General features: G+C 42.4%; 1 protein-coding gene across 1 annotated transcript; it reads left to right on the forward strand.

Moving 5' to 3' along the window:
- The first annotated feature begins 253 nt into the window (after positions 1-253).
- Positions 254-13,925, forward strand: LOC120547503 (ankyrin repeat domain-containing protein 1-like). The gene is made up of 9 exons (XM_039782936.1): positions 254-353; positions 1,996-2,178; positions 4,178-4,306; positions 6,251-6,358; positions 8,187-8,285; positions 8,677-8,775; positions 9,234-9,332; positions 10,048-10,146; positions 12,099-13,925. The coding sequence occupies exons 1-9, from the start codon at positions 327-329 to the stop codon at positions 12,192-12,194; spliced, it is 939 nt and encodes a 312-aa protein (XP_039638870.1). The 5' UTR covers positions 254-326; the 3' UTR covers positions 12,195-13,925.
- Positions 13,926-14,147: the final 222 nt, after the last annotated feature.

Raw genomic sequence — 14,147 nt, forward strand, 5'->3', positions numbered from 1 at the left:
GGTGACACAGAGAAGCCAGCAGGCAGCCCAAACTTGGCAGAACTGTTGGTGGGAGGGGAGGGAATGGGAGGGGCCGGGAATAGAGATGGAGATGGGGGTGATGCTGGTAGCACTCAGCGTGCCAAATGAGCACATGAAGACAGTAATGTGATCTGAGTTGAGTGGCAGGCCCCCTATTTTTTTTTTCTACAGAGGTTTGACAGGGCTATATAAGAGGCTGAGGGTCTGAGACAGAGAGACAGACAGAGAGACAGACAGACAGAGAGACACTGACCATCACAGCAGAAGACCAGTGGATATTAAACTACTTCATATCAGGGAGAATAATGGGACTGCACAGTGTTGAGGAACTGGTAAGACATGCTGATGTGTGTAAATGTAAATGATATCAATTATGAGAGCAGCAACTACTGTAGGAGGCAGAACAGTGCCAAAAAGAAGCTGTAGGATTTCAATTTCAGAAAATATGCAGTTCTTAAAATAAGTTTTTTCAACCTGCCTGAAAAAACACATGAAGGGAGGTTTTTATTCATTTGAAAATGAGAAGCTAAAGAGTTTTTGTTTTCATACAAAAAGATTCTTAAATGATTCTCAAAATGTTTTTTTTCTCATAATCTAAAATAATGTATGGTAGTGACGCTCTGCTGGTAGAAGGATGATGCTTAGAGAAATCAATCGACTGTGGAATCTTTGGGACAGATTTTTAAAATTGTTTTGCCATTTATATGTACAGTAAAGTGTGTATCGGTGTCAATGACTTTCTGGATCTATACTCCTCACTTTTACTTAACATGTAACACATATATATTGTTGCATATAATAAGCAAAGATAACAACCTGTGTAAAAAAAACACAGTTCAGCTCCCAATACCTGAAAAAGAAAACCAACTTATCAGGACCAACAACCCTTAAAAACAACTTGGAATTACCTCAATTATGCCTCCTTATCTAAACTCAGGGTTCCTTAAATCACCTAATTTAATTCCTTAATTACCTTTTACTTTGCAAGCTTAGGGGACATCTTAATTACAACTTTAAAGTTAGATAAAAGTAAGTCTCTCTTTAAATTAGTTCACCCAACATTGTTGTTACTGCTTGTCCTTAATGTTCTTTTAGTTAATATCTTAACTGAGACGTTCTCTTCCCTAATGATTAAGTAGAAGTTTCACAGTGTGTGTGTGTGTGTGTGTGTGTGTGTGTGTGTGCTTACATTCCTCTGTTCGCAGCAGGACTTGGCTCTACAGCGGCTGAATGCTGAGAGCAGCCGATGTGTTTTACTGTGGACCAACCCAAAACAAAAACTGAGCTTGTAGATTTAGGACATTAGTGAGGGAATCTGTGAACAGTTTCAGCATTTTCTAAAACAGTCGTCTCATTTTATTGACTTCCCCTAATCGAAATGCAAAGACGTTAAGGTTTACTTAAAAAAGAAAAAAGATCAGTTTTTTTAAGCTCTCGACAGAGATTTAGAGTTTAGGTTTTTTATGAAAACAGAGACGGAACTCGGGTCTCATGGTGTTTGTGTCTACTCAGAAGAGACTACGACATCAGTTGAATAAGGTTTAATCAGCGGTGGAATGTAACTAAGTACATTTACTCCAGTGCTGTACTTAAGTCTAAATGTTGAGGTACTTGTACTTTCCTTGAGTCTTTTCCTTTCATGCCACGTTCTACTTCTACTCCGCTACATTTCACAGAGAAATCTTGTACTTTTTACTCCACTACATTCATCTGACAGCTTTAGTTACTAGTTACTAGTTTTATGCAGGGGCGTAGCACAAAATTCTGGGCCCTGTAGAAAGGCATTGTCTATGGGCCGCTCCCTGCATCCACAGCTATTCATTCTACCATCATTTTGGGCTGTCCTCATATAAGGGCCTTGGGTACTCAGTCCCATTTCCCAGTCCAACATCCCTGGTTTTATGTACTGTATGTCTCCTGTGTACCGTAATGATTCAGAGTGTAATCACCATGTCCATCTCTTCTCTCCCTCAGGTGTCTGGTAAGAGGTCAGAGGGCAAAGAGGCAGACAACTTCCAAGGTGGCGTGTACGAGGCGGGCGTGGATCAGGAGAAGCAGGATGAGCGCAGGTCCGACAGGGAGCTGGTGGGCGGAGCTCTGTCAGAGGAGAGCGACAGCGGCAGCGAGCACGAGGAAGTCAGCGTGGCAGCTCTTAATGTGAGAACACACCGCGGACCACAACCGTGCAAATAGCCGGGCCACGTTCAGACCCGGCAAAACGTAGCATCGCCACAAGTGTACAGAAACGTCTAGCTGCTGATTGGGTATCACGTGTGACGCAGCCAATAAACGAGAGACACACCCACCAAACGAAAGAAAAACATATCTCAAAGCCCTTTGCACACCGTTCCGAGGAAACATATCGTTCAACCAGGAAACCGTCGCAAAATGGTGCACACCATATTGAGAATGAACGTGCCCATGTTGTTATCGGGTTCACTTTGTCCATTCAACTGAACGGTTTGGGCGCCCTGGTAGCTCAACAGGTAGCTGGTTGGACCATTATGTAGAGTCCTCACCACTGTTAAGGAAAAACTCAAGAGTAGCACAACTCATTTCAAATATGTGAAGAAAGTTCACGTGACGCTGATGAATTACACAGGGGCATTTAATAAACACTCAATAGAGGAGACAATTAATGTAGACGGTATAGTTTAACCACGATGCCGTCCCCAACTCTTTGAAGTTCCTGTCTTCCTGAATTTAAACTCAAGCTGGAGGCGTGAGGTTTAGCTAAACCTTTAAGGTAAACACAGATGCTTAAAACCTAGTTCAGTCTAGCTCTCTATACTGGAAGTATGCAAAAAACCTCCAAAAAGTAGACAGTCCTGAGACAAGACATTCGCTTATCATGCAGCTGCCTAGATTCCCTAAATCTGTAGAGACACAAACATAACAATGCATGAACAGGTTTCGGTATTAGTAGTCTTGCCTTGCCAGACCTTCCTCCACAGCGCTGCGGAGGAGGGTCTGGTGAGTCCACACAGTATTCCGGGTTGGGAGAAAAACATGCTCTGATTTATTGGCATTTCTTTAAACCAATCACAATCGTCTTGGCACCGGACGGAGAAACGGTGCCTCTGCAAAATGTGAACTTGTTTTGGTGGAACGCGTGTACGTTCAAAAGGTTGTTTTTGTCCTGCACAGAAAACTCCGATTGGACAGATAGTCTAGCTAGCTGTCTGGATTTACCCTGCAGAGATCTGAGGAGCAGTTAACCATAGTCCTCACAAATCCACCGGAGTTTAGAATTACAACACAAAGAAAGAGGAAGGTAACGGACATCCGGCCTAAAAAAGGGACAGCTGGCGGAATTTCCAGCGGCACCGGATCAATCCCTAATAACCTCCAATCAAATCATAGTTTATATTTTGGGACGGCCTCTAGCTCACCCAGTGAGAATGTGCGTCCCATGTTAGGCTGAGTCCTTTGCAGGCTGCCCGGGTTCGAATCTGACCTGCGGCTATTTGCTGCGTGTCATCCCCAATTTCTGTCCCACCTTTTCTGTCTATCCACTGTCACCTTCAAATACAGGGAAAAAAGCCCCCCCCAAAAAATATTCATATTTTTCCAAATTAGTTGAGCTACTCCACCATCTTTCCAAGTATACCCGCTGGCAACAGCGGAAGTACCCCATGGGGTACATGTACCCCTGGTTGGGAATCACTGGTTTAGCTTAAAAAGTTCATATTTTATCTGAAATGTAGTGGAAGGAACGAGGAAGAGTAGAAGTATAAAATTCCATAAAATGAAAATTCTCAAGGTCAAATATTTCAAAATTGTGCACAAGTGCAATACTTGTGTTTCTTGTACTTAGTAACATTCCCCACCAGTTAGTCATTGAAGCTGCAGTCTGCCGTTGAGTTTGTTTGTTGGTCCATGCCGCCACCTGGAGGCATTTGGGAGGTGTTACACATTTTGTCCACTAAAATACAAACCTCATAATGATGGTATTGACATGAGTTAGTGCATTGAAAGTTATGTACCTTTTGTTTTTGTACTTTTTATGTTAAAGCACATTTGACGGCCGAGTTTTCTTCAGCGTTTAAAGCAGCAGGGCTTGCAGCGTTTTGTGACACAGGGTTAGGGTTATTATTCAGAATAAGTAGAAGAATAGAAGCTGCTTTTCAAACCAAGTTTCTTTCTGCCCTGTCAGACGGATAAAAGCGGCCGGTTGAAGTTGGAGACGGTGGACGACCTGTTCAACATCCTGCAGATGAGGAAGAGGAGAAGGGAGAGGAAGGCTCCCGTCCATAAGAAACAACAGCCCGAGCCTGAGACTGTGGTGAGATTATATATTCTTCATGTCGCAGTTTTAATGAATGATGTCTCACTTACCAGACTCGGCAAACAAACATTTACCTTCACTCTAAGAGGAACATACATGCTTATTATAATATCTTTTAATTTGTTTGGGCTGTATTTCCTGAATTTTTAAACCACAAATTATTTTTACAGTGGTGCTCATAAGTTCATGAACCCATGCTAAAGTTGACTAAAAAGAGGAATAAAAAAAATCATCTTTTGGAAATTGATCTTAATTCCTTAATTTAAAAAAATGAGGAAAAATCGAACCTTTAAGGACACAAATTTTCTTTGTAAACGAATAATATATCCTAAATAAATAAATGTTCTTCCTTAAAATACAGGTGGCATAAGTCAGTCCACCCCTATGTTAAATTCCCATAGAGGCAGGCAGATGTTTATTTTTAAAGGCCAGTTATTTCATGGATCCAGGATGCTATGCATCCTGATAAAGTTCCCTTGGCCTTTGGAATTAAAATAGCCCCCCTACATCATCACATACCCTTCACCATACCATACCATCAATTTCCAAAAGATGATTTTTTAGTCAACTTTAGCATGAGTTCGTAAACTTATGAGCAGGACTGTATGTTATATTTATATTTTATTGTAACTCTGAGGATGACATCAGATGTTTAAAGGGGGAAAAGTCCACATGCTGTTGCAGAAAGTTGTAAGAGAGTTGAGCTGCTAGTAGTCTGGATCGACGACAGTTCATGTACTGGATAACCCGGCGGCGTCGGATGTTCCGCCCGATGTCCCTCGCCTCGCAAAACTATGTGCGTTTCGGGAAAACACCATAAAGTTTGAGCTAGCAAACTACACTCTGAAAATGTCAAGTTTTAAGAATATTTGCATATGTTTACGGCAATTACTAACTGGGACGTTTTGGGACCGATTGGCGGGGATTTGCTATGGACAAAATACAAAGCAAATGAGGTGTAACCATGCATCCGGCTTATTTAAATAACTCACATTACTGTGTTGTGTCAACTACTTTTTACCTTTATTTATTCAGGGGAAGGTTCACTCAGAGGAAGCCTCTCTTTTGCAGGAACGCCCTGATCACATTCACACAGTTCCACATTGTTACGACCGGCTCAAAGGCCACAACAAAAGAGGGAGATGCACAGTAACGTAACAATGATAAAGTGACATTTATTAAATAATACTGCAAACAAGAGAAATATGAGGTGTGATTGTAAGTATCAGTGATGAATCATGGTGTATGGATGTAGTGGAGAATGTGAGGTGCATGTTGTCAGTAGTTAAAGGGAAAAACCAAACGGAGAGAAATCATGCTGGTGCGCTATCGGGGGAATGCGGCCGTCTGGTCTCGGAGACAGGTGGGGTTAAATAGCCTAGGAGGACCGGCCAGGTGCTCCCAGTCATCTCATTATCGTCTCCGCTACACCTATAAGTTGACAAGACAAACCACAGTACACATGTACGACAGGCCCACGGCTGTCACACACATTCATACCTGGAAGCTGTCCAGTACAACCACAGTCTGATCTGCTGGCCACTGAGCAGCTCCACTCCACCAGTTGGAGGTTAATTAAGGGCCTTGCTTAAGGGCACCTCAGTGGTGGTAATGAGGGGAGGGACAAGCAATGATTTTTTACTTTCCCCACCCAGATGTATTATGTCAGTCTGGGGATTGAACTGATGCTTCTCTAACCTTTAGGCCACCACTGCAGTAGCTTAGTGCCTCCCAAGACGAATTCAGACGACCCTGAGCGTTGTTTTTCCCCTATGCTGGAATATATGTGTGGAAGGGCCAGACCTTGCTCCACAGGGCTGTGGAGATAGGGCTGGCAATGCGTGACTAAGCTGCTGGGAACTGGGCCAAACCATATATTTCAGAACTACTACTAACTGCAGTATTTACCTGCAAGTATTTTGCCTTTTTTATACCTTCCAGCCAGAGACTGTGGATGAGCAGCTGTTTCTGACAGCAGCCATGGAGAACAAACTGCCTGTTGTGGAGAAGTACCTGAGTGATGGAGGAAACCCCAACGCAGCCGACCACGTAAGTGTCCCACAGTCATGTCTCCAAACTCGAAAAATACGGGCGCTTAGGCATGGGCTGTCAGCGTCAGATACGACGCAAAAATCCCTCTTTAGCGTGTGTGTAGAACGCACCGGGCAAAGCAGCAGAGCAGCAGCAGAGCAGCAGCAGAGCAGCAGCTACGCGGCGCTTTAAGATGACGTAGTATTAAGAGAGGCAACGGTAGAGAGTAGTATGAAAGGCTGAAATTCTGCGTGCGGAGGTTGGTTGGGGTGGTGGACGTGGTCAAACAACACAGGATTTTCACCCAGGAGATCGGGGATCGTGTCCCATGTGTCACGTTTCCAAATCCCAACTGTCCCGTTCTTCTTTTCCTAAACCCAACTGTCCCATTCTTCTTTACCTAAACCCAACTGTCCCGTTCTTCTTTACCTAAACCCAACTGTCCCGTTCTTCTTTACCTAAACCCAACTGTCCCGTTCTTCTTTTCCTAAACCCAACTGTCCCATTCTTCTTTACCTAAACCCAACTGTCCCGTTCTTCTTTACCTAAACCCAACTGTCCCGTTCTTCTTTACCTAAACCCAACTGTCCCATTCTTCTTTACCTAAACCCAACTGTCCCGTTCTTCTTTTCCTAAACCCAACTGTCCCGTTCTTCTTTACCTAAACCCAACTGTCCCGTTCTTCTTTACCTAAACCCAACTGTCCCGTTCTTCTTTACCTAAACCCAACTGTCCCGTTCTTCTTTACCTAAACCCAACTGTCCCGTTCTTCTTTACCTAAACCCAACTGTCCCGTTCTTCTTTACCTAAACCCAACTGTCCTGTTCTTCTTTACCTAAACCCCACTGTTGTGTTCTTCTCCACTTAAACCCAACTGTCCCAATCTTCTTTACCTAAACCCAACCGTCCCATTCTTCTGCACCTAAACCCAACTGTCCCGTTCTTGTCTCGCGTGTCACGTAAACATTCCTTTTATAAGCCCACCCACCATCTTTTCCTAAAACTAACTGTGTCAAAAGTGACACCAATAGTCCGGACCCAGCGCGTTTAGATAAAGCGCGTTTAGATCTGACCCTAAAGGAGACTTTTAGCGTCAATAACAACGGCAAAGGCACTTGACCAAGAGAATGTGTTGTACAACCATGGCGACTCGTCAAGATCTCATTACAACACGCCAATGAATGTGTGAAAGAAATGATGACTTGATGAACTTTATTTATATAGCACTTTTCAAAACAAAGTTGCTTGACCAGACAAAAAAATTAAGCAGACAAACTGATACAAAAATTATTTAAAAGTTGTACAGCAGAGCAACACAAGAGAATGAGCAAAATAATCAAAAGAATAAAAGTTACGAGAATGCCATTATATTTAAAATAGGTTGTCACAGATAAAAGTGAATTCAGGTAGGCTCCTGGGTAGCTCACCTGGTGTGTCACATGTACAGAGGCTCAGTCCTCGCCGCAGCAGCTGCAGGTTCAATTGCGACCTGCGTGTCTAAGCTGTCCTATCAAATAAAGGCCTAAAATACTTGAGGGAGCTGAGGCAAATGATTATGATAATAGTTTCAAAAAGTACCAAAATTAGGTGCGTTCACCTCTTTTAAGGGGATTATTAATTAATGATTAAATAACACTACATCACACTTTATTGTTTGTGTTCTTAGTGAGTTTATGTCTAACTGTTTTTATTATTGTATGCCTGAGAGAACTGCCACTCACATTTTGTTACATTGTGGTCTGACCCTTTAACATAATGACAATAAAGCTACTTTGAATTAAACTCGATGTCTTGCTATCTGATCAGTTTCAGTAAAGGAAGTGTTTGTGATCTCTGAAATGTCCAGTTCCAGAGAACAGCGCTGCACAAAGCCTCGTTCAAAGGACACGTGGAGGTGATGAGAAGACTCCTGGAGGCCGGCGCTGCCATCGAGAAAAAAGACAAGGTGAGAGATCTTAAAACTCTCATCTCGAATCGCTCATATACACACAAACTCTTTAATACTTAAACACACGCACACATACACACACAAACACACACATACACACACACACACACACACACAAACACACATACACACACATACACACACATACAAACACACACACACACACACACTCACATAAACCACTCACACACACACAGACACACACACACACACACACACACAGACACACACATACACACACACTCACACACACCACTCACACACACCACTCACAAACACACACACACACATACACACACACACACACAGCATCAGTCTAATAGTTTGGTGTGTGTGTGTGTGTGTGTGTGTGTGTGTGTGTGTGTGTGTGTGTGTGTGTGTGGTGCAGCTGGAGGCCACAGCGGTCCACTGGGCCTGCAGAGGAGGCAGCCTGCCGGCGCTGCAGCTCCTCCTCGACCAGGGAGCCAAGTTCTCCTACAGAGACAAGGTTGGTACCACTATGTAAAGTCTATGTAAAGATGGCCGACGCGTCTCCACTTCCTCCCACTGTACAAAAAGTGAAGCCAAAATATCCCAGATACGGGCTCTGCCACCTTGTTTATTTGGAGCCAGAGTCCAATCCCGAGTCCAAACCAAACTAATCAGAAAAATTAACACTTGAACAAACATCTGCGTGATCAGAACGAACTAAAATAACAGAAACCATCTTTGGGAAACATTTATTTGATGTGCACTGGGATTTTTTTAGTTTGGCCCGTGTCCCATCAGCTAACATGGAAGCGGCGGGGTTTATGACCTATAGTGTAGCAAGCCACCAGGGGGCGATCCAGATGCATTAAAACACAAACACACACACACACATTCATAGTGTACTTTTAGTGACATTTTTGGATGTTTTTCTTGCATTAATGGAGAAAAATGAAGCCCTCTCCTCTCCCCATGCAGTTGCAGAGCACTCCTCTCCATGTTGCTGTGCGGACCGGACACTGTGATTGTGCTGAGCATCTCATCCACTGTGGAGCCGACGTCAACGCCAAAGACAGAGTAAGGCATTAGACACACACACACACACAGATCACCAGTCTTCTTACAGCTGTGTTAAACCCCCTGCAGCAGGACATGAAGCTTATCCAACAACACAAACTACTGCAGGGGAGCATAGCGTGGTGCTATACACATGTTTACTCATGTTAAATCATGAAAGAAGCCACATTAAATACACATAAGGTTTTACCTCAGCTTAGAGATGAATGTTTTCGGCAATTTAAGCACACGATAATCCGTGATTAAATAAAAATCTAGTTATTGTAGCAGGACTGAGTTGTGGCTTGTCCGGCCTGGAGGAGCCACCAGTGTTATTATATTCTAATGTATCTATTAATAGTAATGTATTTTAATTACGTAGCGCTTATTGCAACACTCAAAGACACTTTACAGAGTTTTATAAAAAGAAATCCACATAGAGTTTTGACATGGGATTTGAACATAAACAAATTGGTGCAGTGCAGCTGCAGCCGAGCAGCAGTGTTTTGGCATAAAAGTGCAACCAAAAAGGGATTTCTTTCTGAATTCACAGATAAAATTACTAATTTATTCGCACATTATTATTATTATATTTGCACTGATACCTGTCACGCTTGGCAAGATGCTGTTGAAGAAACACAAGTTGGTCACTACCTCATTGCAAATTAAAGTTTTCTTCGTTCAGATTAAGAAACGATTAGCGATGCTGAATATCTGTTTTGCTCCCTGACTGAAGGACGGAGACACGCCCATGCACGATGCCGTGAGAATAAACAGATTCAAGATGATTAGGCTGTTGATGATGTACGGGGCCAGCCTCAACACAAAGAACTGTGTAAGTACAGAACAACCAACACATCCTGTGTTATAATTAGCAAGAAGAACCAACATACAGGGCCCTATCTCGCACCCGGCGCAGCGCAGGTCAAAGCCCGACACAAGTGTCTTTGCAGTTGTCAATTTCCTGTTCAGTGCCCGCGTCGTTTAAATAGCAAATGCACCTGCACCCATCTTTGTGCCCATGGGCATGCTGGGCTTACAGGGAGGTGTGTTCAGGTGCATTCTGGGCGTATTGCTATGTTGAGGCAGCGGGAAGTGATCGCGCCACTGACCAACAAAAACCTGGTTTAAAGTTGGATTTAAACCAGGACGCAGCATTTCATTGTTATTTAAAGCAAATTAGTAAAATGCTCCTAGGCTCGTGCACAGCGCGCGCACACTGTGCTTGTTACACACACACACAGGGACGCACAGCAGCACACACACATGCAAAAGATTACAAATAAAAATATTACGGTGCAAATCCGCCATCATAATAGCAATGCTCCAAGGTCCAAACGCGCCTGGCTTTTAAAGGGAATGGGAGATGATCTCTGATTGGTTTATTGCATGTTACGCCCAAAACACACCTCTGATTAATGAAGACACTAAGTACAACCCTTTTGAAACTAGCAAAAGTGGATTTGGACACGCCCTAAACGCACCTGCGCCATGCGCCTACGCGCGCTTAGATCGTTAAAATAGGGTCCACAGCCTCTGTACCTTACTTATCTACACGGGTGAATCTTAAGTGGAAATGCTTCAGTTTTCCAGTTTTGATTCACATTTTGGGTGGTGGAATTTCCACAAACACCATTTCATGGTAAGACGAAACAAAGGGAAAGCTTACAGGGTTTTTCCTGCCATTATAAGTCTTATGTACAGCGCCCAAGCCATTTTTGGTTGAATGAATGTACAGTAAAAAAGCACCAAAAATGTTGAAAAAAGCATCACACAAACTACAATATTTTTTTTGAATCTAGTGTTTGTAGTTTGGCTTCTTTAGCAAGTTTTGTCTTTAAGCTTTTTGAATGTTATCTATTTATTGTCTGCGCTAGCTTTTCCAACGTTTTAGACACACATATGATCATAATAATGGTCCAAATGTATGTCAAATTGCATATTTCTTTCATTTAAAAACATCACATTTTCTTGAGAAAAGACCCCTTAATCCCACTGCCAAATATGTGCACCTAAGTCTTCCACAACACTGGTTTAGACAACATAAGGGTCAATCATAGGACAGGTCTTTAATAACCAAACATCTTAATGTATAAATTTTTGAAGTGTTCCTACAGCCTCAGAGAGTGTAGACAGCTGTTTGATAAGGGAATGTTTTGGCTCAGGACTGTCTGCTTTGGGAGGTCGGTGGAAACAGGGTAAAGGGGCCAGCCACAGTTTAGCACACTGTGCATCCCAGAACTAGGCCGAAGGGGAACATCTTTTTGTTTTGGCACCGTCAATATCTTGGCATAACACAAAACTTGACAGCTTGTGCTAGAGATATATATGCATCGGGGAAAAGGCACAGAAGATCAGAGTTGAGGATGACACTGCACGTTAACACATAGTGTTTAGAGATGATTTTTTGGGGGGCATTTTTAAAGTGCTGATATAATGCTCATTTTCAAGTTCATAATTGTGGCACGCCCTCATACTCTGGTTCTGACTGGCTGGTAGTCCTTACCTAGGTACTGTCAGGGCTCGCCCTCATACTCTGCTTCTGAATGCCTAGTAGTGTGACTCCCAACAAAGGTTGAACAGAAGTGAGATGTCTAACTCTGTAGCTAAAACAGAGAGCTCAACACACAGGGTGAAAAGAGGAGCTGCAGCAATGTGTAGTTTAACAAAAATATAGTGTTTTTTGAAAATTAAACCATGTAAACCTGTTGTTGTATAACCTCTAAATACGCACAATATGAGCACTTTAACACTTTGTACTCTTATGCGTTTATTTCTCTTGTGCAGGACGGAAAAACTCCACTGGAGACGCTGTACGCGTGGCAGAACGGAGCCAAGAGCCTCCTGTGTAACTTCAACAGCAAGGACAAGGCCAACCAGTGACCCGACATTCCAGTAAAAGCAGGACTTCAACATAATATCCAGCCACATGATCTACTGGCTCTAACCCATTCTAGTCATGTCCATACTGCGGCTCACCAAGCACACGTCTGTTTTTAAATAGCTGTTTATCCAGCGAGGCTGCGCCAAGGGTTCACGTCACATTCAAACTGTCTCGTATGTTGACTGAGGTATCGACCCCCTCAGGAAAATAATCTAAAGTTGGCTCAGCTGGAGCGTTTGGGTGCTGGAAGACATCTTAACTAATAGAGCATCAGTCATTAACTGGTTCAGGGATTTGAACTATACAATACTGAACAATATTGGCTTTTGGCAAGGTAACATTTTCACATTTGGCGGCAGGAACTCGAAGGAGCCTTTTAATTAACACTGTGAACTCTAATCAGGATGTTGTTAATAATGTGACCATTAGCACCGATAGATTCATTGAATCGCCAAACTTTGCTGGACAATGTCTCGGCTGACAGCATGAAGATGTTTTCTTCTTCTTTTTTTAATTGCTACTTTAAGCTGAGTTTGAAGTCAGCGATACTGCATTGAGATGTATTTATTGATTATTGACTTACTGTCAGCAACCAATTTATTGGGTTTGATTGATTTATTTCAATACTATACACTTAATATCTGAGCTGAGTGACTGTCGAGTTATACTGTGGTTGGTTTGGTGGATTCCTTTGGTCAGGTTTGAACCAATTATATTAAATTAAAATTTATCAATTTTCATTTACTAACTAATGAAAACAACTGGCACACTGTCTTCACAGTCCCATTGGATCAACAGTCTGTGGATCGACTCCAGTGCCAAAATACATTTAATTAAAGCTGCAAGCAGCGATGAATGGGCCCTCACCCCGGCACGTCGGGCGTACTGGCGATTTATATTTAACCCTTGGGTTGTCTTCCTGTCGACGATGCAACTTTTTGTTCTTCTGGGTCAACATTTTAGTTGTTCGCAATTTGTCACTTTTCCCGGTATTTTTGTCGGTTTTATGATGTTTTTGTAGATTTTTTTTCCGCGCTTTATTTATGTTTTCATCTATGTTTTTCGCTGCATTTCTGAAGCTTTTTCCGGAATTTTTGACACTTTTTTCAATGTTCTTTTGTCATTTTTTTTTCAAATGCTATAAAATTGAATAAAACACCCAAATTCAATGAAAGTAGTGAACTGATCAGTTATTTTCCTTGTGAAGAGCGTCATATGGAAGCATCCACGTTATTTTCTTTGACAATTTGGTTGAAAGAAACCCAAATTTGTGATGTAGAAACTTTTTGAAAATGGGTCAAATTTGACTCGAGGACAACAGGAGGGTTACATTTTAAACACAGCCTCAGAGGAGCATGGGGAACAACTGGGCCGAGTTTCTTCTAATTCAGAATAACTGTTGCCCAGATACGCAACACTTCCTGTTTTGACTGCCACCTTCAGGAAGTTGGTCCTCTATAACTTGCGCATTTTTTTTAACTATCAAAATTCTTTTGATAACTTTTTGTTGTGAGGGTCCACCGTGTATACATGCAATATTTCGTGCAGTTCGGACTGATGCCCTAAGAGGAGTTACAAAAAGTAGGTTTTGCATACATCGCGATTTACCAAATTATTATAAAAAATTAAAACAGGGGCTGGTACGTGGTAGAGCGCGCACCCATATATAGAGGTTTACTCCTCGACGCAGCTGCCACAGGTTTGACTCCGACCTGTGGCCCTTTGCTACATGTCATTTCCCCCTCTCTCTCCCTTTTCTAGTCTAAGCTGTCCTATAGAAATAAAGTCCTAAAATGCCCAAATAATATTCTTAAAAAAAAACAAAAAAACATCGCTATCTAATGGCCAATTTTTTTTATTTATTATTTCAGGACAATGCACATTGATGAACATGTATAGCAGTACACGTAAAAGTGCCAGATTGTAGCCCAAAGGCTAATTTCCATCTGTAG

The sequence above is a fragment of the Perca fluviatilis genome, chromosome 19, assembly GCF_010015445.1.
Source record: "Perca fluviatilis chromosome 19, GENO_Pfluv_1.0, whole genome shotgun sequence".
Classification (NCBI taxonomy): Eukaryota; Metazoa; Chordata; class Actinopteri; order Perciformes; family Percidae; genus Perca; species Perca fluviatilis.